Source organism: Lissotriton helveticus, chromosome 7 (genome assembly GCF_964261635.1).
Source record: "Lissotriton helveticus chromosome 7, aLisHel1.1, whole genome shotgun sequence".
Lineage (NCBI taxonomy): Eukaryota > Metazoa > Chordata > Amphibia > Caudata > Salamandridae > Lissotriton > Lissotriton helveticus.
In genome coordinates, this window is record NC_136068.1 from 1,427,919,600 (window position 1) to 1,427,941,799 (window position 22,200).

Sequence of the window (22,200 nt, forward strand, 5' to 3'; positions counted from 1 at the left end):
AAATGATATGAATTCTCCAATTTTGAATTTCTTGTTGAAGTTGGTAAGAAAAAACTGGGCCCAGTAGGACAGGTTTGGCCTACCCAGTGTGTACGTATTTCCATTGTGTTATCACTTTATTGTAGGTCGCATACAGCTCAATTTTCTCATGTAACCCAAAGATGTTGGTGTGCCACAGGAAGGGCAGAATACTGCTTAAGGGTGGTATATTGCATGCACATCTGAAGTTGCCTTGTCACCACATGTTCTATGTTTTTGCAAAAAAGAACAGTGGCCTATAATTAGTCAGGATTTATAAGTCAACAGAAAATGTGATCATGAGGACTGTAATGATGTCATGTTTACTGATTTATATAGCATGTATAACCTCATCAACGGAAGCAGTTGCAGAGTGTAGCAAAAATGGGTTAGTATGGTTTAACAAAAAACATAATGGAGAAGGCCACTATGGATGTGTGTTCATCCACTGAAGTCATAACTGAATGGGCTTGTTAAAATAATACAAACGTATGTACACACACCATGGCAACCATCTTCAAATGTATTTGTAATGTTCTCAAAAACGCACTAAAAAATAGCCGCCCAGGATACATGAGGCTGTCGCTGTCTTACACACACAAAAGGCCAACTGGCTTTGCCAATGCTTATTTTCCCATGATACCACAATATAAAAAATGTTCTTCAGATAAAAAATAATGGAACTGCTAGGATGCAAACATGTAACCGAAATGTCTGTGTATGAAGCTGGGTGTGTGTTTACCAAAGACAGCTATGCTGCCATGCTCCGAAATAGCAATCATGTGATTCAATTATTTCAAATGTGGAGATTTCATTTAGAACCAGTCCTTAGCTGTAGCCATATCAGCTATTTGTTGTCCATCATTATTCAGCAACATAGCCTACATCATTCCACACGTTCAGCTAATTGATCAACCCCCACTGCAATACTGTGCCTCATGTGAAACAGTGAAATGCTAGGAGTGTCCTAATTCCAAGAGTGTGCAATGTCCAAGCCCAAACATCTAATGTACCACCCAAGATGGTGGTGTGGACACAGAAGCGACAGATGGACAGCCCCATTGAATTGTGGCCAGAAAACTAAACTAACATGCAAGTGCTGATCAGAACAGTGTATTGTTGCTTTTCTGGGTCTGCGATGCACACACATTGCTGCAAGGATACAAATAAAGGGCTCAGACTGTGGCATCCTGCTGAAATGCTGACTTGGAATGATTCAAGCTCAGCATTCCACTGCAAGTTAGTTAGTGTGGGTCCCCTCTCAAGAGTGCATCTGCATCTTTTAGCTGCTACAGTAGAATCTCTTTCAGCAGACCTAGCTGGAGAATGATTAGGGCCTGATTATGAGTTTGGTGGTCCGATGGACTGCCAAACCCACTGTAGTATGATATGGGCAGTTGGACCACGATAAGACCGCTGCTACCACTGGGAAACTACCACCCCCCAGCAGTCTTGCAGCAGTCAGAAGATCCAATATGCTAATGGTGCCCTGGAGTTACCTCACACCCTCTGGTGATGAAACTAATGGGGCCCCTCAGGGATACACTGTTGCCTCTAGGCCAGGGGATGCAGACAGGGGGAACATCGTATGCCTCCCTATATGCATGCATCTCCAGTTCCTGTACGGCTTAGAGTTGACAGTCTATTCCATGCAGGAATGGGTTGTGCCGCTCTCACAGTGGTGTTTTTCTAAGGCTCTTGGAAAGGCACTGCTGTGGGATGGCTGCCGCAGGACTGCCCAACTTGTTTTCCGGTTTCAATACGGCAGGTGGTCAGACTCCTGGTTTGGTGGTGTGGCTGCGGGGCACTGGTGTGGTGGCCTGCTGCCACACCACCAAACTCGTAATCAGGCCCTTAGCCTTGGTTGTAGCACAGACCCCTTGAACTGTGACTAAAACAGTGTACTGAAGTGCATGGTGGTATTAAAAAGTGCTATATTGATTTCTGGTTGTGAGATCAAAAGACCTTGCTGCTGAAATATAAATGAAGAATTGTGCCCCTTGAATTGTGAATAGGAATTGCCCTGAAGTGCAAGTGCTTATGCTGTTCAAAGAATCACTTATTTACTTTCCGGTTGTAAAATATGGGGGCTAGGAATTGTACTGAGGTGCATGTGCTTAGCTCTTATACTGTAGGCATTAAATCTGGGCTGCCAATGTTACCACACTGAATGGTTCTTTGTATTGGGGAAGGAGAGTATACAAACACGGTTAGGGATCAGATGGACTTACCCCAAGATGGCTACCTGAATGCTCGCTCAAAGTCTCGTGACATTGCAGATTATGTTGTTGATCTCGCAAGACTATGGCTATCTTGGGATCAGTCTGTCCTGAACTTCAAAAGGTCGACCAATCAGTTAGCCATCTTAAGGCCAGGCTCATACTCAAGTCCAAAAACAAAAATAAAATGTCTGCCGTACTGACAAAAGTATCCAAAATGTACACACTGCACGTAGAGTTTAATTAAATGATTTTGTGTTGAGTGAATGTACTTTATAGATGCAAACACCACCACACTTTGTAACGCTTGCAACAAACCAGTCTAAGATAAACACTCTCACCTCTACTTCATTCCCTCCTACACACAACATACACTCTGCTCATAAACACATCACCACCCCATATCCTAGATTTCATTTTTGCTAATAGGGAACTAGTTACCTTTCAAACTATAACTCCAGTCACATGGTCATACCACCACTTGCTTGCCTTCCAACATAAAACAACGCTAAGCGACTCACCTAAAACTACCTTACATCCATCCACCTATCGACCGTGGAACAAACTCAATTTGGAACACTTGGAAACACAACTAACATCCAGTACAAATCTGGAAAGCATAAATTATGTTCAAAATCTTAATGGGTGGCTACAGGAAGCTTTTGACATCCTGATACCACTCAAAACCACACAACAGAACAAAAGAAAAAAATAAAGCGCCTTGGAGAAACATAGAAATAAAAGACATAAAACAACAAATTAGAAAGCTGCAGCATACCTGGCTCAAAACAAACGCCAAACAAGACAAACTTCAGCTACAGAAAATTAACAGATTATACAAGTCTGCTATCAAAAAAGCTAAGAAAAGGTACTATTCAGACAGAATTCAAAACGCTAAATGTGCAAATAAAGAATTCTATATAATACTCAATGAATTTCGCAAACCAAATTGCCTAGAAGGAACTCATCCTGTCACTCAAGATTTCACAGACAAACTGGCTAATCATTACACAGAAAAAGCAGACACATTGGAATCGTACTTAAAACAAAAATAAAGCACCAGCACTAACCCTTGTACAAAACAACAATCCAAGAATGCTCTAATCAAGCCTCTCCGTTCCTTCCAACACATCTAACATGATGAATTTATGAACCTGGTCAAAGCAAGCAGGGCTGCCGGCAGCCCTTCTGACCGCTGTCCGCCACAAACTTTCAAGACAACCTCTGCTGCCACTCCAGTAAGAAGAAGAATCAACAATTCCTTAACTACTGGAATATTTCCAGAAGAACTCAAAAAGTCATACATACGCCCTTTACTGAAGAAAACATACTTGGACCCGCTAAACCCTGACAACTACAGACCCACTACAAATGGACCATTCCTAGGCAAACTGATAGAAAGAGCACAATTCATTGAAGAGAATGACATACTTTTAGACTTCCAAACAGGATTCCGTCCAGGAAGAGGCACTGAATCTGCCCTACTTGCCATCTGGGATGACCTAAAGAATCAGTTGACCGCAACGGGGTTGCTGCGCTACTCCTCTTGGACCTCTCAGCTGCCTTTGACACGGTTGACAATTGACACTATGAAACAAAGACTCTATGAAGCCGGCATAGAGGGAACTGCTTTAGACTGGATAGCGTCCTACCTTTGAAACAGAACTAATGTCATCCATACCCCACCTTCCTCGTCCAAACCGTACTCCACAAGAGCAGGGGTCCCTCAAGGTTCTATCATCTCGCCCATGCTTTTCAACATCTACTATACTATAACTATCCAGATGACATGCACATACTCCTTACAACTGGAATGCCCCAAAGACATTGGAAAATCACCAATTTTCAGCTGTCTAAGAGCTGTGGATCAGTGGATGACCTGGAGCCATCTCAAATTGAATACTTCAAAAACTGAAATACTCACGCGTGACGATTGGAAACATTACAACCCACTTGCCGCATGGCCTGATGAACTGGGATCACTGCCTACAGTATCGAAGGAAGTAAGAAACCTCGGAATGACCATGGACTCCAAGCTGTCGATGAATGCCCAAGTGGATAAACTAGCAAAATCAAGCTTTGCTACTATAAAAACGCTGCGACTTATTTTCCCACATTTGGGATTTCCACACAAAGTCCAAGCTACCATCTCCCTTGTTCTGTCCAAACTCGATTACGCCAATAGCCTCTATTAGGATCACCTTTAACGACCATGAAAAGACTACAACAAATTCAGAACTCGGCTGCCAGACTACTCTTGCATATCAAACCGCGAGACCACATCTCCCCTGCCTTGAAAGCCCTGTATTGGTTACCGGTTGCCAGAAGATCCACGTTCAAGCTGCTTTGTATCACCCACAAAGCAATACATGGAATGGGACCGCTCTTCATCAGGAATAATATCACCAAACACATTCAACAAAGGAACCTCCGCTCTAAAGGAGCATCTCGCCTCAAAATCCCACCATTCAAGAAAAAAAACCATGGGTGGCACATCCTTCTCTGTTCAAGCAGCCAAACTATGGAAGTCTTTACCCCCCAACATAAGGTCCACCGACAACCACCTTATCTTCAGAAAACTACGCAACATTTGGCTCTTCCCCACATAAGCACCATCGCACCAAACAATTTACAGCATATCCCTCTATATACAAGCATTTTTTTTCACTATAGATATGTACCTATCTTTGTGTATTACTTTGTATAAACATGTAAAATAATTATGTTGTTGAGAGTAAAAATAATAATAAATAAAAATCATCTTTGGTCTACATATACGCACTTCCATTGTGCATCTATGTACCTTCCATGTACTTGGATCTGTGTGTCTGTTACTTTTCTCCTGAAAAAGCATATCCAATGCACTACCCTATTACTCATCTTGTGCCTCTATCAATATCTTTAATCTACATATACTTACCTTTTTTATGTATCTATATTCTTTCAATGTAATTATGGATCTATATATTTATCACGTATAATTTAGTATTTCCAATGCACTACCCTATTTCTCAGCCTATACTTCGCTCAATATATCTTCTAGCCCAACCTTTCTGGCTCATTTCAAACTTCTTCTTCTATTCCTTCCAATGCACTACCCTATCTCTCATCCTATACATCTTTCAATATATCCTCTACATCCACTCTCTCATTTATCCCAAACCCCATACCACTACTACGAATGCCAAAATAACCCTTTCTAGACTCTCTCCTACTCTACCCCTCCTTGTATCATCTGACACCTCTTTTACTATACCGATCCCCTAAAACAAACCTTTCTAAACTCTTTCCTCTGAGTCCTCCCCTCCAAAACTCATTTTTACTCATCCAAAAGCCTCCTCCTATTGCTAAGACCTAAAACATTTTTTTTAAAATCTTTCACTCTTTTATCCCTCCACTATCCTTTTCAATTGAAATTAACAGACTAACATGTTCACTTCTCAAATTCCATATTAACCTATACTAAAATACTACCCAAATAACTGAATAACATATCCACTACTCAAATTACTTAATATTTTTTTTTACTATACTGATTTTCAACAGTAATCCTTTATGGGTTCGCAAAATGCGATGCAGTGCGCGCTACAAAATTTGTTTTATTAATTAAATTGTTTACTTACCTGCAATTATCCATATGCCAGTTTTTAGCACCCTCCACCCCGCCCCTCCAACTCCCTGCCTCCCTGCCCCACCGTAACTCCCTCCACGGGCCGCGGCTGGTCACTGGAAGAAAAAATAAAACCTAACAGAAATGCTTCTTTGCTGTATCCAACAATGTACCCACAGAAGACATTTTTACAGTGACAAGCATGTAGCATTTTTTGCAGTGAGTAAGCATGTCACTCAGTTCCTCATAGGCAGCTGGTATTGTGATGACTGCAGCTGAAGATAGTTCTCCCAAGGCTGCTACAAAGGTTGACTGTCCTGTTGCACCTACTTTTTCTTGCATCATCTGGTTGAATACCTTCACATGAATTGTTTGTAGGTGCTTCCACATAGAACTTTTCCCATGCAAATACTTGCAGAAGTGGTGCAAGTGGTGGAGAAGCGTGGCTCAATGGTTAGAGCGGCAGACCCTGATGCAGAGGTCTGGCCCGGGACCAGGGTTCAATTCCCGCCTCGGCGGCTCTTGGACTCAATTTCCCCGGACCTGATAATTCTCGCCTCGGTGCCTAGTCTAATCATGGGTCCCACTCTGTGACTCTGGGCAATAGCTTGCTTAATCTCCACAACGGCCCCCGCAGCGCTGTGGATGCCTGGCTTCACCTTGGGGGTGCCCAGGAGTGGACATTTCACAGGAAAACCAGGATGGGTTCCACAGCGGTATGAATACAGCGCTACGAGGCCTCCGGGTAGAAGTGCGCTATATAAATACAATACATTTACATTTACATTTACTTCTTTGCAGTGCCTCAGGATAACTACTTGCCACAAATTGTGCACTTAACATATTTTGCTGTTACCTTCTTTTCCCCAAATGGTATATTAAGGTGTATCCACACATCACTTTCTTTTCTGCAAGGTGATGTGTCTTCTTCCTCAACAAGTTGAAGATGCCCATCTTGGATGGACAATGCAGCTTCCGCTATTGTCTAAAAGCACAGCACTGTTGGTTCCCAATCCTGCTTCTAGAGACTTCACTGGAAAAGTAACTGCTTTTGGTGTGGTTTACCATTTGAGGTCTTAATGTAGTAAATCTGAAGGCAATGTTTGGGTGTGTTTTAAAGTGAATTTGCGAATCTGGTGCATACATTTGCAGATTCATAAAACAGGTAAAATGGGTAAATATTTTGAAATCAGATACAAGGTGGTTTATATATACTTCTAAATATGTTCACACTAATGTTATAAATGACAATCGAGGGGTGTACATAATTTGTTTATAATTTCCATTGAATCCACAGATTCTGACTCACCGATTCATTCCAATCACGTGATTGGGAGTAAAAACCATAGAGCAGCAGCCCATCTATATTGGCAGGCTCACAGAGGTACTGCGGCACCTCAAAACTTTTTAAAAAGTCAAATTGAATTTGTTTAATTACATTGGAAAAATGTAATTTACTTTAAATTAAGTACATAAGTGATTTTTGTATTTTAAAACGTATAACAAGATAATTTGTAAAAAAGAATCTCTACAGAAAAAAAATGAATTAATAAAAAAGATCAATTATAATACAATTAGAATAAAAAATAAATCCTACAAATTAACTAAAACGTGAACATTTGAAGGTCATAATATTTTAGAAATGCAATTTGAAAAACCTTAGCAATTCCCTGAAAAAATCAAAGGTTACAGAGACTTTAAAGTTAGGAAATAAATTTTTTTTAAACCTTACGAATTCACTGTAATATCCAAAGTTTACATGGATGTTATAGGTAGGAAATAGAATCTTTAAAAAACCTGAAATTCACTGAAAAAACAAAGGTTACAGGGAAACTATAGTTAGGCTCAGATTGCACTAGCACAAAACCACAGAAATTCAGCAGTTATAGTTACCTGGGCTAACTATAACTTATTAATCAAAAGGGGAAGGATCACTTGTCCTGCATGAACCAGAGTATGCAGGAGATAAGGCGAGAGTGTCTCCAATAAAAAACCCTCATGCACGTGTTGGGAAGTGTGGATAGCGGTATATCTTGGTTCTCCGCTCTTCATACACGTGTGTGCATAATCAAAGGGTTAGTTTCGGTATGCAGCCTCCACCAGGAGGATCTTACCCTTGGTTAAAAACAGTAGTGACCCAGTGACATGGACAGTGTTCAAAAATTAAAAACACCCGGATAACCAGAGAATGAACTTTATTGAGTCTGGGTTTGGGTGAATCCCATAAGGGAATGCTCAAAAAGGTGCGTTCTATTGAAAAAATTAGGTTTTCAGGACGCACTAGCATTACTGTGAAATAAAAATGGCCAACATGTTTCAGCCCTATCTGCCGGGATTCGGACTTAAGTGCTTTCTTCAGGACCAGTGGTAGTAAGTGAAAGTGATACTGGTTTACTAAACTTTAGTAAGCAAGTGATAGAAAAAAGGGAAATTTTCAACCTGTTTTCTTCTTCGAGGGTTCGTTGTACCTGTGGAACAGATATGATATATACAAACAAAACAAGGGAAATTGGTAAGGGAGACACATAACGTAGTGAATTCACTACTATACAACGCAATTCTGATGCAACTAAAAAATGGCAATACTTCGTAACCCCCAGTAACTGGCAGTGTCAACTCTCTCTTTCTCCACAAACGTGTACCATGCAAAAAGTTTTTTGTTACTGTTTGATGGTGTATTCCTATGATCATGCAAGGCCAAAAAAGAAGCTCATCTTGCTCCCATTGATCAAATAATGGTGTTTGGCATATAGTTTCAACATGATTTCATTAGGTATAACATATACTGATTTTTCATGCATACATTTTGAGACTCGTGTGTTTATGCAAAAAAGCTCGTTTTCCCATGTGTTATTATTCTCAATGTTGACAAAAAATACACTCGTATCATGCTTGCTTTATAGACATATTACGTCGCTCATGCTTTTGGCGCGAGAGTGCATACCTTAAGTGTAGACAACATACACCTCCTTCGGGTGTTACAAGGGCTTCGAGGGGGCTAGATATCAATAAATAATACACGGACATTAAGTTGGGGATTCAGAATACTTGCGGTTGCATCGCCGTGTTTGGTGGAAGTTGGATACCTAACGCTCCGCTCCTCGCGCCTCGCATTACGCTGTGGCTGCCTCTCGTGACCCGGAAGTAGCTGAGCTTAGGGTTAAAGTCCCAGAGGTAAAGGGAATAGAAAGGGGACTTATCGGAGGAAAATCTTCTGTGACAAGTAATTGTAGGTGATAATTAAATCGGGTGTGGAACAAAAAACAAAAAGGGGGGATTTACATATACCTATAAGGTATTTAAGTTGACTGAAAATTCTTATAAAGTGCATTGGGCGATATATTCTCCAAAGGGCTTATATACTCGGCTGATAGAAAGTTTCATTTCAGCACGAGGGAATTATGTTTAATGCTCGTGTTCAGTAAACACAGAGATCGAGCCACCGAAATGAAGTAGTGGGGAAGAATTATCCCTCTGTATAGCCCTCATTAGAGTGTATCTAGCAGATTTGGAGAGTGGGGTAGGGGAGATGTATAACACATTTTTGAGTAATGTACACTAACTCTTTTTGGTTATGCAACATGAGGGGAACTAGTCCGGGATACGGTTTGACCAATAAGTTTTTGGGAAGTAACGCAAACAAAACAACTAAGGTGAATGATGGGAAGGTTTCCACAGTAATGTTCAAAGTGTGTGTGGGAGAGTGGCTTAATTGTAGCCTGGAGAGGTTGAGATTATTATCTCTGTAAGCTCAGCCATGGAATATTGTCATTCAAACCTCTCGTGTCTGTGCCCAGGCGATGTAGCCAGCGTTGTTCCTTTTCAAAAAGGATTCTCTCTGCATTATTGTCCTTAATCTCTAGAGTTTCTAGAATGACCCAGTTGAGTTCATCCACGGTGTGGTTCATTGCCAAGTAGTGACTGGCCATCTTGGTGGTACTCTTCTTACATTTAACATTGCTGCGATGTTCTCCAATCCTTTGTTTAACCTTCCTACATGTCATTCCGATATAACTCAGGTTACACGGGCAGGTTATCATGTACACTACATGACTGGTGTTACAGTTAGTGTGTTTCAGTATCCTCCATTTAAAATTTGGAAGCAATTGTAGTTCTTTTGTAGGTTTTGTCAAATTACACACTGAGCAGGAACCACACGGGTAATGTCCGATGATTGGGGCGTTTCCCCATAGATTTATCCTTTCTCGTGGTTTGAAGGGGGGTGGTCTTGTGTGAACCAAGATGTCCTTCAAGTTTCGACTTCGTTTATTGGCAAATCTAGGTTTTGGCCATGAGAGTGCTCCAGACGTGAGGATCCTCCAGTTTTTGTTGACGATCTTTTTTACTTTGTCAGTCACTGGGCTATAGGTGGTGACACAGGTCGTTAGGCTCTCTGGTTCTGTTTTTATTGATGTCTCCAACAGGCCTTCTCTGTTCTGGTTCTGAGCCCGTTTTTTGCATTTGTTTATCACTCGCCTGGGGTAGTGACGGTCTGTCAGTTTCTTACAGGGGTCTTCTGCTTGAGCTCTATATTCAATGTTCTTGCTACAGTTCCTTCGTAGCCTAAGGAACTGGCTATAGGGAAGATTTTCCCTCAAAGTGCGGGGATGAAAACTCTTGAACGATAGCAGACTGTTCTTCGCTGTTTCTTTGAAGAAAGTGCGTGTTTGTAGAGATCCATTCTCTGCATAGATCGTGATGTCAAGGAAATCCAAGCTTCTCTTATCAGCATTGTACGTGAATTTTAAGCAATTATCTTTGGTATTAATCAGGTATGGAAGTCCTTTAGATCTTCATTTCCATTCCAAATTAGCAAGATATCGTCGATATACCGCTTCCAAAGCAGTATATGACGAATGTAAGGGTTTGTTTCTGTATGTATATGTGTCCCTTCAAAGGTGCTCACATATAGATCTGCCACGCTCGGGGCAGAAGTACTGCCCATCGAGGTCCCGTGGCATTGCAAATACAGGGTCTCTTTATATTGAAAGTAGTTCTCCGTAAGGGCAAGGCGGCAACATTCTAAAATGAAGTGCATTGGAGTCTTATGTGGCCAGTCCGTATTGAAGACTATTGTCTCTAACATGTCAAGAGTCTCTTGTTGGGACAAACTTGTATAGAGACTTTCCACGTCGAGTCCTACCAGCATCATGGTGTCAGGTGAGTACTCGACGTCTTTGAGTAAGTTCAAAAGATCTCTGGTATCTTTTAAATAGGTTGGCGTTTTTTGTACCAACGGTTTCGAGTAATGATCTGAAAATTGTGAAAGAGGCTCCAAAACTGATCCAATCCCGGAGACAATTGATCTCCCGGGGGGTGGTGTTCGTGCTTTATGTATTTTTGGTAACAAATAAAAATATGGAGTTTTTGGGTTCTTTGTTACCAAAAAATCCGCTATTTTCTTGGATAGCCAATTGTGGGCTTCGGCTTCCTCAATCATCATCCTTATCGTTGTTTGCAACCTTTTGGTGGGATCTATTGTTAGTCTTCTGTAGAACTTCTCATCCGATAATAAGTCCAGACATTGTTTATCGTAGCTGGCTGCAGATAGTATAACTACCCCTCCGCCTCTATCTGCCGGCTTGATTATGATTTGTCCGTCATTCTTTAGTTCATCCAGGGCTGTCTGTTCTGCCCTTGTTACGTTGTGAAAGGGTCTCTGTTGGTCCAGTGCTATTTCGTCTATCTCTATCATGATCGCTTGCTCAAAAGTGGCAATCTCAATTGGAACCTGAGAGTTTAGTGGACAAAAAGTGGACTTGCTCCTCAGTGATGTGTCGCCGTCTGGAATGTTTTTTGGTTGATCCTTAAAAAAGGCTTTCAGCTTTAGCGTGCGACAGAATTCTGCCAGTTCACATTTGGTCTTGAAAATATCAGTGTTCGGGGTTGGAACAAATCCTAAACCTTTGTTAAGAATGTTCTCTTGTTCTCTTGTCTGAACTTTATCAGTCAAGTTTACGATGAGGGAGTTATGTTGGCTTTTGTCACGCTCCTTGTCTGGACCTGACGAGTTTGGTCGGACCAGGTTACTCCTCGTTTCCTCCCTCGTTGTTGAGGTTGGACGCTCCCTTAAAAAGGAACCCTTGGTTGGAAATTCTGTCCTTGTTGATGGGACACTTGTTGATTCATTGGAGGGGGGCCTGGGAAGAACGGATTCATCCAGCCTTGGAATTGGGGGTTGAAAGGTTGGAAAGGCATCCCTTGGTGATCCATCTGAAAGAATGGTGGACGCCATGAGTTCCTACCTCTACGGTTGCCTCTTCTGTTTTGGGGTCTTCCTCTATTTTGGTTGGAGAATTCGTCACCACTTTGGTCCGACCCATCTCCTGAGGATCCTCCATAGTTTGATGCGTTATCATTAAATTTGTGATCCTTGTTGCTGTAAGGGTGCACACGTTCCAAAGAGAACCTCTTCAGTTCTTTTGCCAGTTTTTGTAGCTTTGTTTGAGTAAGGTATTCTTGGGTATCATCCATCTCCTTGTTTATTTCCTCAAGTCTTTTTTTGTAAATCGTTACATTAACTGTGTTGTTAAGCTTGGTTTCCAAGATTTGGATTTTGATGGTAAGTTCATCTGTTAATCTAGTTGCGGTTTTGATAATCAGGACTAAATAGTCCCTTGTGCACTTCCAAGATATGGCCGACCAATCTTTTCTAAATGCCAGGTCTTTCAGGAAAATTCGAGGAGCATTTGTCACCCAAAGACCTCGGGGAGCCGCATTAACCCTCAGGTATTCTGTCATAATTATGCCATGGACAGCGGTTCTAACTTGTTCTTTTTTCGTCTCGGTCAGTTCATCCCAATCTGAGGTACTCGCTAGAGTCTGAGTAAGGTCACTATCCAGAAATCGTGGAGGTCTTGCTAGTATTGCATCAATTTCTTCGGTCGTGTAGCTCAATCCGAAGTTTTCAGCCATGGTTGGTTCGTACCAAGGCGATGGACTAAATCCGAGATCGATTTCAGGAAAGTCCGGTTATTGTGATACTCCCACAGCTGTGCGCTGCTTAACATCTACTAATCAAAGAGAGGGAGGAAGAAAAAACTGATCCTTCAGTTTCCTCGTTTCAATCCAAATAATCAAAAGGGGAAGGATCACTTGTCCTGCATGAACCAGGGTATGCAGTAGATAAGGCAAGAGTGTCTCCAATAAAAAACCCTCATGCACGTGTTGGGAAGTGTGGATAGCGGTATATCTTGGTTCTCCGCTCTTCATACACGTGTGTGCATAATCATAGGGTTAGTTTCGGTATGCAGCCTCCACCAGGAGGATCTTACCCTTGGTTAAAAACAGTAGTGACCTAGTGATGTGGACAGTGTTCAAAAATTAAAAACACCCGGATAACCAGAGAATGAACTTTATTGAGTCTGGGTTTGGGTGAATCCCATAAGGGAATGCTCAAAAAGATGCATTCTATTGAAAAAATTCGGTTTTCAGGACGCACTAGCATTACTGTGAAATAAAAATGGCCAACATGTTTCAGCCCTATCTGCCGGGATTCGGACTTAAGGGCTTTCTTCAGGACCAGTGGTAGTAAGTGAAAGTGATACTGGTTTACTAAACTTTAGTAAGCAAGTGATAGAAAAAAGGGACATTTTCAACCTGTTTTCTTCTTCGAGGTCTCGTTGTACCTGTGGAACAGATATGATATATACAAACAAAACAAGGGAAATAGGTAAGGGAGACACATAACGTAGTGAATTCACTACTATACAACGCAATTCTGATGCAACTAAAAAATGGCAATACTTCGTAACACCCAGTAACTGGCAGTGTCAACTCTCTCTTTCTCCACAAACGTGTACCATGCAAAAAGATTTTTGTTACTGTTGTGATGGTGTATTCCTATGATCATGCAAGGCCAAAAAAGAAGCTCATCTTGCTCCCATTCATCAAATATTGGTGTTTGGCATATAGTTTCAACATGATCTCATTAGGTATAACATATACTGATTTTTCATGCATACATTTTGAGACTCGTGTGTTTATGCAAAAAAGCTTGTTTTCCCATGTGTTATTATTCTCAATGTTGACAAAAAACACACTCGTATCATGCTTGCTTTATAGACATATTACGTCGCTCATGCTTTTGGCGTGAGAGTGCGTACCTTAAGTGTAGACAACTTACACCTCCTTCGGGTGTTACAAGGGCTTCGAGGGGGCTTGATATCAAAAAATAATACACGGACATTAAGTTGGGGATTCAGAATACTTGCGGTTGCATCGCCGTGTTTGGTGGAAGTTGGATACCTAACGCTCCGCTCCTCGCGCCTCGCATTACGCTGTGTCTGCCTCTCGTGACCCGGAAGTAGCTGAGCTTAGCTACCGGGTTGAATATAAAGTCCCAGAGGTAAAGGGAATAGAAAGGGGACTTATCGGAGAAAAGTCTTCTGTGTCCCGAAGTAATTGTAGTTGATAATTAAATCGGGTGTGGAACAAAAAACAAAAAGGGGGGATTTACATATACCTATAAGGTATTTAAGTTGACTGAAAATTCTTATAAAGTGCATTGGGCGATATATTCTCCAAAGGGCTTATATACTCGGCTGATGGAAAGTTTCATTGCAGCACGAGGGAATTATGTTTACTGCTCGTTAAGCATGGGCGGATTTTGCGGATCCACGATTCGCGGATTTGCGTATTCGCGGATCGTGGATCCGCGATTTGCGGATCGGCGGATTTGGGGCGGGGCTTCCATGCGAGTGCACATGCCTCTTGTATGTATAAAAGGTCAGAGACCGATAAGAGCAGCAGATGAAGATACAGAAGCTCCTGGCCACAGGAACAGCACGAGGATTGCGCTCGTGAAAGTCAAGGATGCAAAGGCCTCTGTCCAGCATCACAGCTGATTTTCGATGGTATATTTGGGAAGAAGGCACATTTGCCCAGCCTTGACAACGCTCACGATTGTTTTTTGGGCCGATGAATGAGTCACTGAATTTAAGCTTCAACTAGGGCACATGCTTAATTGGTATCTGTAAGTGCTTCCGGTTGAGGTTTAATTTTTGTGCCAGGACCATCGTGCCAGAATGAACCCTGCCCTTCATATTTATTCAAGAAGACGCCACCGTCTTGTGCCATACCTCTACTCAACTGGAGTACTTTCTACTGTATAATCAGTAAGTGCTACCTCGTTGGGTAAATGTATAGTGCTTTTACTACACTACAGCTGCCTAAAGTGCCAGAGAGTTGTCTACAGCGACCAGGTGTGTGTTACTATGCAATCGCGCCGAAGGGCGCAGGGGTCCCTTGAGTGAGCTATCATAGTGGGTAAATGGCGGGAAGACGGTGCACACCACGAGTGTGTGGGCGGGGCCAAACGGACGGGGCTTCCATGCGAGTGCACATGCCTCTTGTGTGTATAAAAGGTCAGAGACCGATCAGAGCAGCAGATGAAGATACAGAAGCTCCTAGCCACAGGAACAGCACGAGGATTGCGCTTGTGAAAGTCAAGGATGCAAAGGCCTCTGTCCAGCATCACAGCTGATTTTCGATGGTATATTTGGGAAGAAGGCACATCTGCCCAGCCTTGACAACGCTCACGATTGTTTTTTGGGCCGATGAATGAGTAACTGAATTTAAGCTTCAACTAGGGCACATGCTTAATTGGTATCTGTAAGTGCTTCCGGTTGACGTTTAATTTTTGTGCCAGGACCATCGTGCCAGAATGAACCCTGCCCTTCATATTTATTCAAGAAGACGCCACCGTTTTGTGCCTGTTGTAACTATTTTACGATGGCGCCGGCAAGCTGCCAGCGCCATCCTAAAATAGTTACTAAATTAGCTTCAACAGGAAGCTCTAATAGATAAAATAAAGCAGGTGCTCGAGCACCTGCTTTATTTTTCTCTGTTCTGGTTCTGAGCCTGTTTTTTGCATTTGTTTATCACTCGCCTGGGGTAGTGACGGTCTGTCAGTTTCTTACTGAGGTCTTCTGCTTGGGCTCTATATTCAATGTTCTTGCTACAGTTCCTTCGTAGCCTAAGGAACTGGCTATAGGGAAGATTTTCCCTCACAGTGCGGGGATGAAAACTCTTGAACGATAGCAGACTGTTCTTTGCTGTTTCTTTGAAGAAAGTGCGTGTTTGTAGAGATCCATTCTCTGCATAGATCGTGATGTCAAGGAAATCCAAGCTTCTATTATCAGCATTGTACGTGAATAACTATACCTATAACTTATGCCCCGCAATGCACTGCTTATGACCTCACATATTATATCACTCATGACCTGGTCAGTGACATCACCGATGACATTACTATTCTTGTGGGAAAAGTAAGAAGATAGCGCTATTTAGACAAGCATTTGGATCACCGGCGATTCTGAAAGATAAACCTCGGTAGTGTATTCACAAGATTTGATTTCATTAGTCAAATGCCAGATCACACAGACTGGAACAGTGTTCTGAAGGGGCTCTAAGACAACATGCCTGACGTTAACAAAAAATGATGAAATGGTGCATGTAATAGTTACAAATATTTTGCACCAAGGAGTGTCAAGTGCTGACATAATGACAGAGGGAAATATGTAAATTGCATACGTCACTCAGACAGCTGAGGAAACATACACCCACTTGTTGATCCCTACCAAGTATCATATGTTGTTTGTACCTGGCCCTATTGAGCATTACCTCATAAAGATGTGTTGCCTCCCATATTATTACTATGCCATCCCTTTAACCACCATCCTCCAACTCCATCAGTTTGTCTCTGCTCCCTAAAATATACAAAAACACCTGGCTGGACTTCTGTAACCCTCACTCCCTATCCTTAACAAGCACTCGCAAAGCCAATAGGTTTTGCCTTTTGTCTCAGCTGTAGTTCTGACAATGTGAAACCAAATGCGCAACACCTTTACAACTATCCAATTAAGTCTCTACAGAATTTGAGAACATATGGGAAGGAAATGGCTGATATCCCCAGGGAACTTTTCTCATTTGATTTGCTTACAGCGACCGCGGGGAGGAGGAGAAAGTATGGGAAAGGATGAGTACAGCCACAACTCCTTTGCATTCATCAATCTCTTGATGGTAGAGAGACAGAGCTGCTGATGTAGGTTCTGGCAGAAGCATTTACACCACTTCCCATTGTTACTTAACAACTTAGGAGAGAGTCGGAGGTGACTGCAGTCGCAGTGATGTGGTGCCAAGCTACAATCAATTCAGCTGGACACCTAGTGTGATATAATATGATCTGACAACAGTTGCATATTATGCTGTTCACAATGATGAAACTAATAGAGTAATGTATTCAAAGTCGAATATATTGGGCAATGATTCTGTGCTAGCTATGAAAGTCTTGTAAAAACACTGGGCATTTGAAGTGACATTTTACGATATCTTGTAAAGAGTCTAGATTAGACTCAACAGTGTATTTGGAATTGCCTTGAAGATGTTCCAGTTTGCAACAAAGCGTGTTGGCTGTTCGTATTGTTTTATGAACTTGATGTAATGAACAATAAAAGATCAAGAAAAGAAACCAAACTGTTGTCTGAATTTTAACCAGAAGAACACTGGATTCATTATGGATTGTTTCTCTTTAAAGACACAAAAATGAAGTAGAAATTTTAAAACAAAGTTATTGGACGTTCATAAAACAATTGTTTCCATTATTGGAATCATATAGATTATCTAGAGCAGTTGTAATGGCTTCCTCGGAAACCTCATTCATTGTGGCAAAACTCTTCAGCAGTGATCAAAATGTATCTCTGCCTGTAATTAGAACTTCACCATCCTAGTAGAGACCACAGTAATCAGAACGCCTCCGAGTCGTTTTGATGGCAAAGGACAGCTCTGCATGAGGACTGCAGCAAAAACTGAACCGGTCATCTTTGATACAATTGTACCATCACCATATCTACTAACGTTGAATTGCCAGAGTATAGAAAATCCTCTAGGTCATCGAGTTTATATTATTCTGTGGCCTTCTCATCTATTGTTATGATCATAGTATCTGGTTCTAGGAGGCCAAATGCAATGTCATATTGTCTAAGTCAAAGTTACAAGGCCAGGCATGTCTTTCTAATGGTATTGTAGGACTAATCAGTGGACAGATGTATAGTGTGGCCCTCCAGTAAGAAACTGCCTAATTTTCTGTGCACTATGGACTATTGTCCAAGTGAGCAGGCAAATATAGAGTAAGGTTGGCATGAGGTAGACTGACAGTGAGGTTGTATTCAATGAGTCTTTTGGAATTCAAACAGCTCAAAATATGGTAAGCTCAGCAGTTGAGTAAGTTATGTATTTTTTCCTCTGCCTTTCTGGTACTCAGTAAAAAATGATATTGGTCTCAAAGGAGTTATATTCCAAATCAGTAACTTATCGTATGTGAAGCTACATGTCCTGACTACAATCCAGGCATTTATTTAGTCTATCTTCAACATTCTCTAGTCCCTTCTCTGTGGAATTTAAGTTTTTTTGGAAAGAAGCAAGATTCATGCGTATTGATCTGACATAATCAGACTGATCAGATCATCGATCCAATTCCGGAAATGTATTTCATAATCGATTCATGAGTAATATGAGATATAGTTAATAAGTTAAGGGGAGTACTATGATTTATGTCAAGATATTGCTGTGAGAAGAGTAACTTATACGCTATTTTTGATGAAGCCACGGCAGTCCATGTAGCACAGCTCGCTGTGTAGAATTACAGCAGACGCAGTAGCAGGGACATCACAGAGGAATATACCACAACTCCACATTTCTGGCTGTAGGAACATCTTTTTTATGAACTACTTGCAGGAATCTGTTTATTTTTTAACCCTGTACTCTCTTTCTACACAGATGTCAGACAGTCCTAAAAAAAAGAATGTATATCAATCTTACACCTGAAGCATGGCACTCACGAACTCAGAAATTTGCAATTTTTCGTGAGTTTTCCTGTTTACAAGTCATACGTGCAAATTATGTTGTTTTACATGTTGCATAATTCAAAGTGCATTAAATCTGTCGTAATTATCAGCAAGACTATTAAACGATATTTAGCCTGGATTTTTGAATAATCAAATTGAAGCAACTATTATTGATAAATTCCCCAATCAGAATGGTGAAAAATAAAGCAACATCATTTTTCAATATTTCTTTTTTTTGCTTGTTATTCATATAAAACGGATCTGAGGCCCTGGGCCCAAGAATGCGCATTGAAGGCATATGACCTAATTTCAATGAAAAGACGAAACAGAATGTTCCTTTATGGAGCTTTTTAGATACGGCATTACAGCAGCCCTGTAGCCTATTACTTGTAGCCCTTCATTCAACACTCTCTGGGCTTCACCGACTACCATGCACAAATATTCCAATAATCCCAAAATTCTAAATTCTCAAGTCATTCTTTTCAAACTTTCTCTCATCACTCACAACTACCTGTCAGCCTAGATTAAGGAGCTGAAAACTGATCTGCCAGGGGTACTGCGAGGTATTCCTCAGACTATGGAACTTTCCACTTTTATCCTAGGGATTAGGGATATGTACATTTTTCTGTACAAGCGTGACGGTTTAGACCTGAAAAATGGTTATTTCGTGGCTTTGCCTTATTTTAAAGAATGTGTGTAGAATCGTGAAGATATCATAACGATACAAAGGCAAAGGTATACAAAATCACTTCAAAGCCACTGAAAATAAGTGTTAGTGAAGGCCCAAATTATGCAGTAGGAATGGCAAGATTACGAAGCAAAAGAAAGCAAATTATTCAGCATAATGTGACAACTTCTGTGGCCGTATTATTTTGTCATTTTTATAACTTTTAATACTGCCTGGGCAAAGTTGTACCTCCGTTCGTACCAACTTAATACACCATTACAGTACTCTGGCAAAAGGTCTGTCAATGCTCGGAAACACATCTGACATATGTTGTTAAACACATTTGTATCCGTCTAAGCTAGAAATCAATTCTTGTGTGTGAAAAAATCAGCATATTAAGCAGCAATTGGGTAATTTTGTGGCACTTGCTGCTGAAAATCCACAATTATACGGGAAATGATGTAGCATCACATATGTGTAGCCTTCAGCAAACAACACTCACTTGATATTCCTTATTTTTAACTTGCAATTCGGCAGCCAGTGACTGCACGTCTTCTAGTTTGGTATTCATTGTATTCATCTCGAGATCCTTTCTGAAAAATGAAAAGGACATAATATATATAAATTATGTGTGAGGAGAAGGTGAACTAATTAACGAAATGTACTGTTCAATGTGATTCAAGGTTACAATAGGAAGAAAGTACACATCTTTGAAAATTAACACAATGAAGACAGGACAGATTTAGTTTAATACACTGGTCGAACTTTACACTTTCAACGAAAAGTATGGCCATGAAGTGCACGTAAATCATAAACACTGCTATAACAATTATTATCTATAACATTCAAAGTTAAGGACAGCAATTCACACACAAGACTCGCATTTCACATGGCCCGCTCTAAATATAGAAGTGTGTTTAAATGCAGGAGTTTCCCTGTGTAAAGTCCATCTTTGAAATAGCTGTACCGGACATACAGCACAGAGCTGGCAATACAAATCCTGTTTTTTTCTGTACATTTATATGGAGACGTTGTCATCAACAAAGTTACATTCTATAGGTCTCACAGACCCCTTCCCTCTGATCCCGCCCAGGACTTACCTTGCCGAAGAAATTGTAGGGTCCCTCATTTGAAGACAACTGTCTAAGCAGCCAGTGTGCGGAAACCAAAGGGCTGTATGGAAAATGTAACTTAAAGCTCAACTACTCCAGCACGGAAAGCAAGCCTGCGCATCACGGCGACGCTAAAGGGCTCTTCTAAATCACGCGATGCGATTTTTTTGCCTATTGTACAAAACAGCTGTTTTTGCTTCTGCTTAGAATCCACAAACATTCGAGCACCGGCCCTCATGCGCAGCACATTCCAGGGGTCTCAGCCTCGCCCTTGTGGTTGCCATTAAAGGTTATGTCCCATCCCTGCACACAAGATGTTCCAACACGCCTCAGGGCATGAAGTGATAAAAAATAAAGATAACGGAGCTCTAACCCACACTTTGATTCCGCAGTCACCTTCACACGAAGAGGTGAAGGGATTCAGGGCACGTGAGGGCACGCGCGGCCCTCGCCAGGCTGCAGCGGGGGAGTCAGCCGCGCGCTGGGGTGCGACAGGTACCGGCGCGCCGCAGGCCTCGGCTCGCCGCCTCCAAGGCCGGAATGCTGCTGCACATCTTCCATTGTCCTTGAACAGCCACGGGAGAACGGGCGTTGAAGTACATTTCAACAACCTCCAGCTAAATCAGTTTCGGATGTTTTCCAAACAACATTTTTTCCTCTAACAACATGTGTGGAGGAACATTGCCAAAGCCACGGGCGTGCAGATTAAACACGTAGCCCCTCTTACTTTAATAAGGCTCATGTTAATTTAAAATAGTTATATTATTAGATTATGGTTAAAAATAAAACGCAGAATGATGAACAGATTAGGGACCTTATGACATCAGTACGGTCGACTTCGACGCACGAAGCTGCAAGCAGCAGGATGGACCGAGGAGGAAAGGGAGGGAGCCAAGCCGCCAGCAAACACCCCCCTGACCCCATGGAGCTTGCGCTCATCTGGTGGGACCCGGCGGGAGCGGAGGTCTCGCCGCCCCAGGACCATAAAACAGGGAGCAGGGAGAGCAGTGCAGTCAGAGTGCTGCGGTGATAGACGCCCAGCGCAGGGAGGGCTGCAACACTGCAGGGGCGGCCCCGTCAGGTCGGGGTGCAGGCTATGGAGTCAGCGCAGCCTCCCACTCACCGCTTTGCCTGCGTATTCAGAGAGTCCCGCCCGGTACAAAGGACAGTAGACGGCTTGCAGGCACAGTCATTGGGGGTCTCTCACTGCAACATTTGCTGCAACCATAGAAACAGGAGTGCACCTGGAGCCGAAGCCTAGTCGCGGCATAATTCGCCCATTTCCACGGGCACGTGCATACCATCATACAAGAGCACGCGACGTCCATGAGGCGGTAACTGTCAAAGAAAGGCAAGTGAAGTAGAGTGGCCCTGCAAGGCAATGACGGGATGAGGGGCGGGCACTGCATGGTCCTAAATCGGTAGGGGGGACAGTAGGGGGCCTTGGTACTTTGCACTTGGCAGTGAGACCCAGAATCTAAGACCAAGACTGAGAATCAGGGGCCTGGCTTCAAAAGTTGTCTAGGCGAAACCTTGTGATAAAACCTGTCCTGACCAGAAGCAGCCATGATCTATCGCGACCATTCCCTTCTGGGCGGCCCGTAAATACCATGCAGACACCCTCGTGATCCAGGCCCCCCGGGAGAGCTATTGCGTCTTTGTCCTTAACCCCCCGCCTTCCCGCCAGCATCAGCACTGCGGCCTGGTCCCCTGCATTAACCAGAATGCC

At 42.2% G+C, this 22,200-nt stretch overlaps 1 protein-coding gene across 4 annotated transcripts in view; it reads right to left on the bottom strand.

Moving 5' to 3' along the window:
- MYH16 (myosin heavy chain 16) overlaps positions 1–22,200 on the bottom strand; it is a 1,068,458-nt gene that overhangs the window by 598,789 nt on the left and 447,469 nt on the right. For 3 of the 4 annotated variants that reach the window (XM_078654769.1, XM_078654768.1, XM_078654770.1), the window contains one exon: positions 19,862–19,952. In XM_078654769.1, the coding sequence (XP_078510895.1) occupies positions 19,862–19,952 (91 nt within the window). Of the gene's footprint in view, positions 1–19,861; positions 19,953–20,459; positions 20,745–22,200 lie in introns of those variants that run through there. The other variant, XM_078654771.1, reaches the window with a different exon arrangement.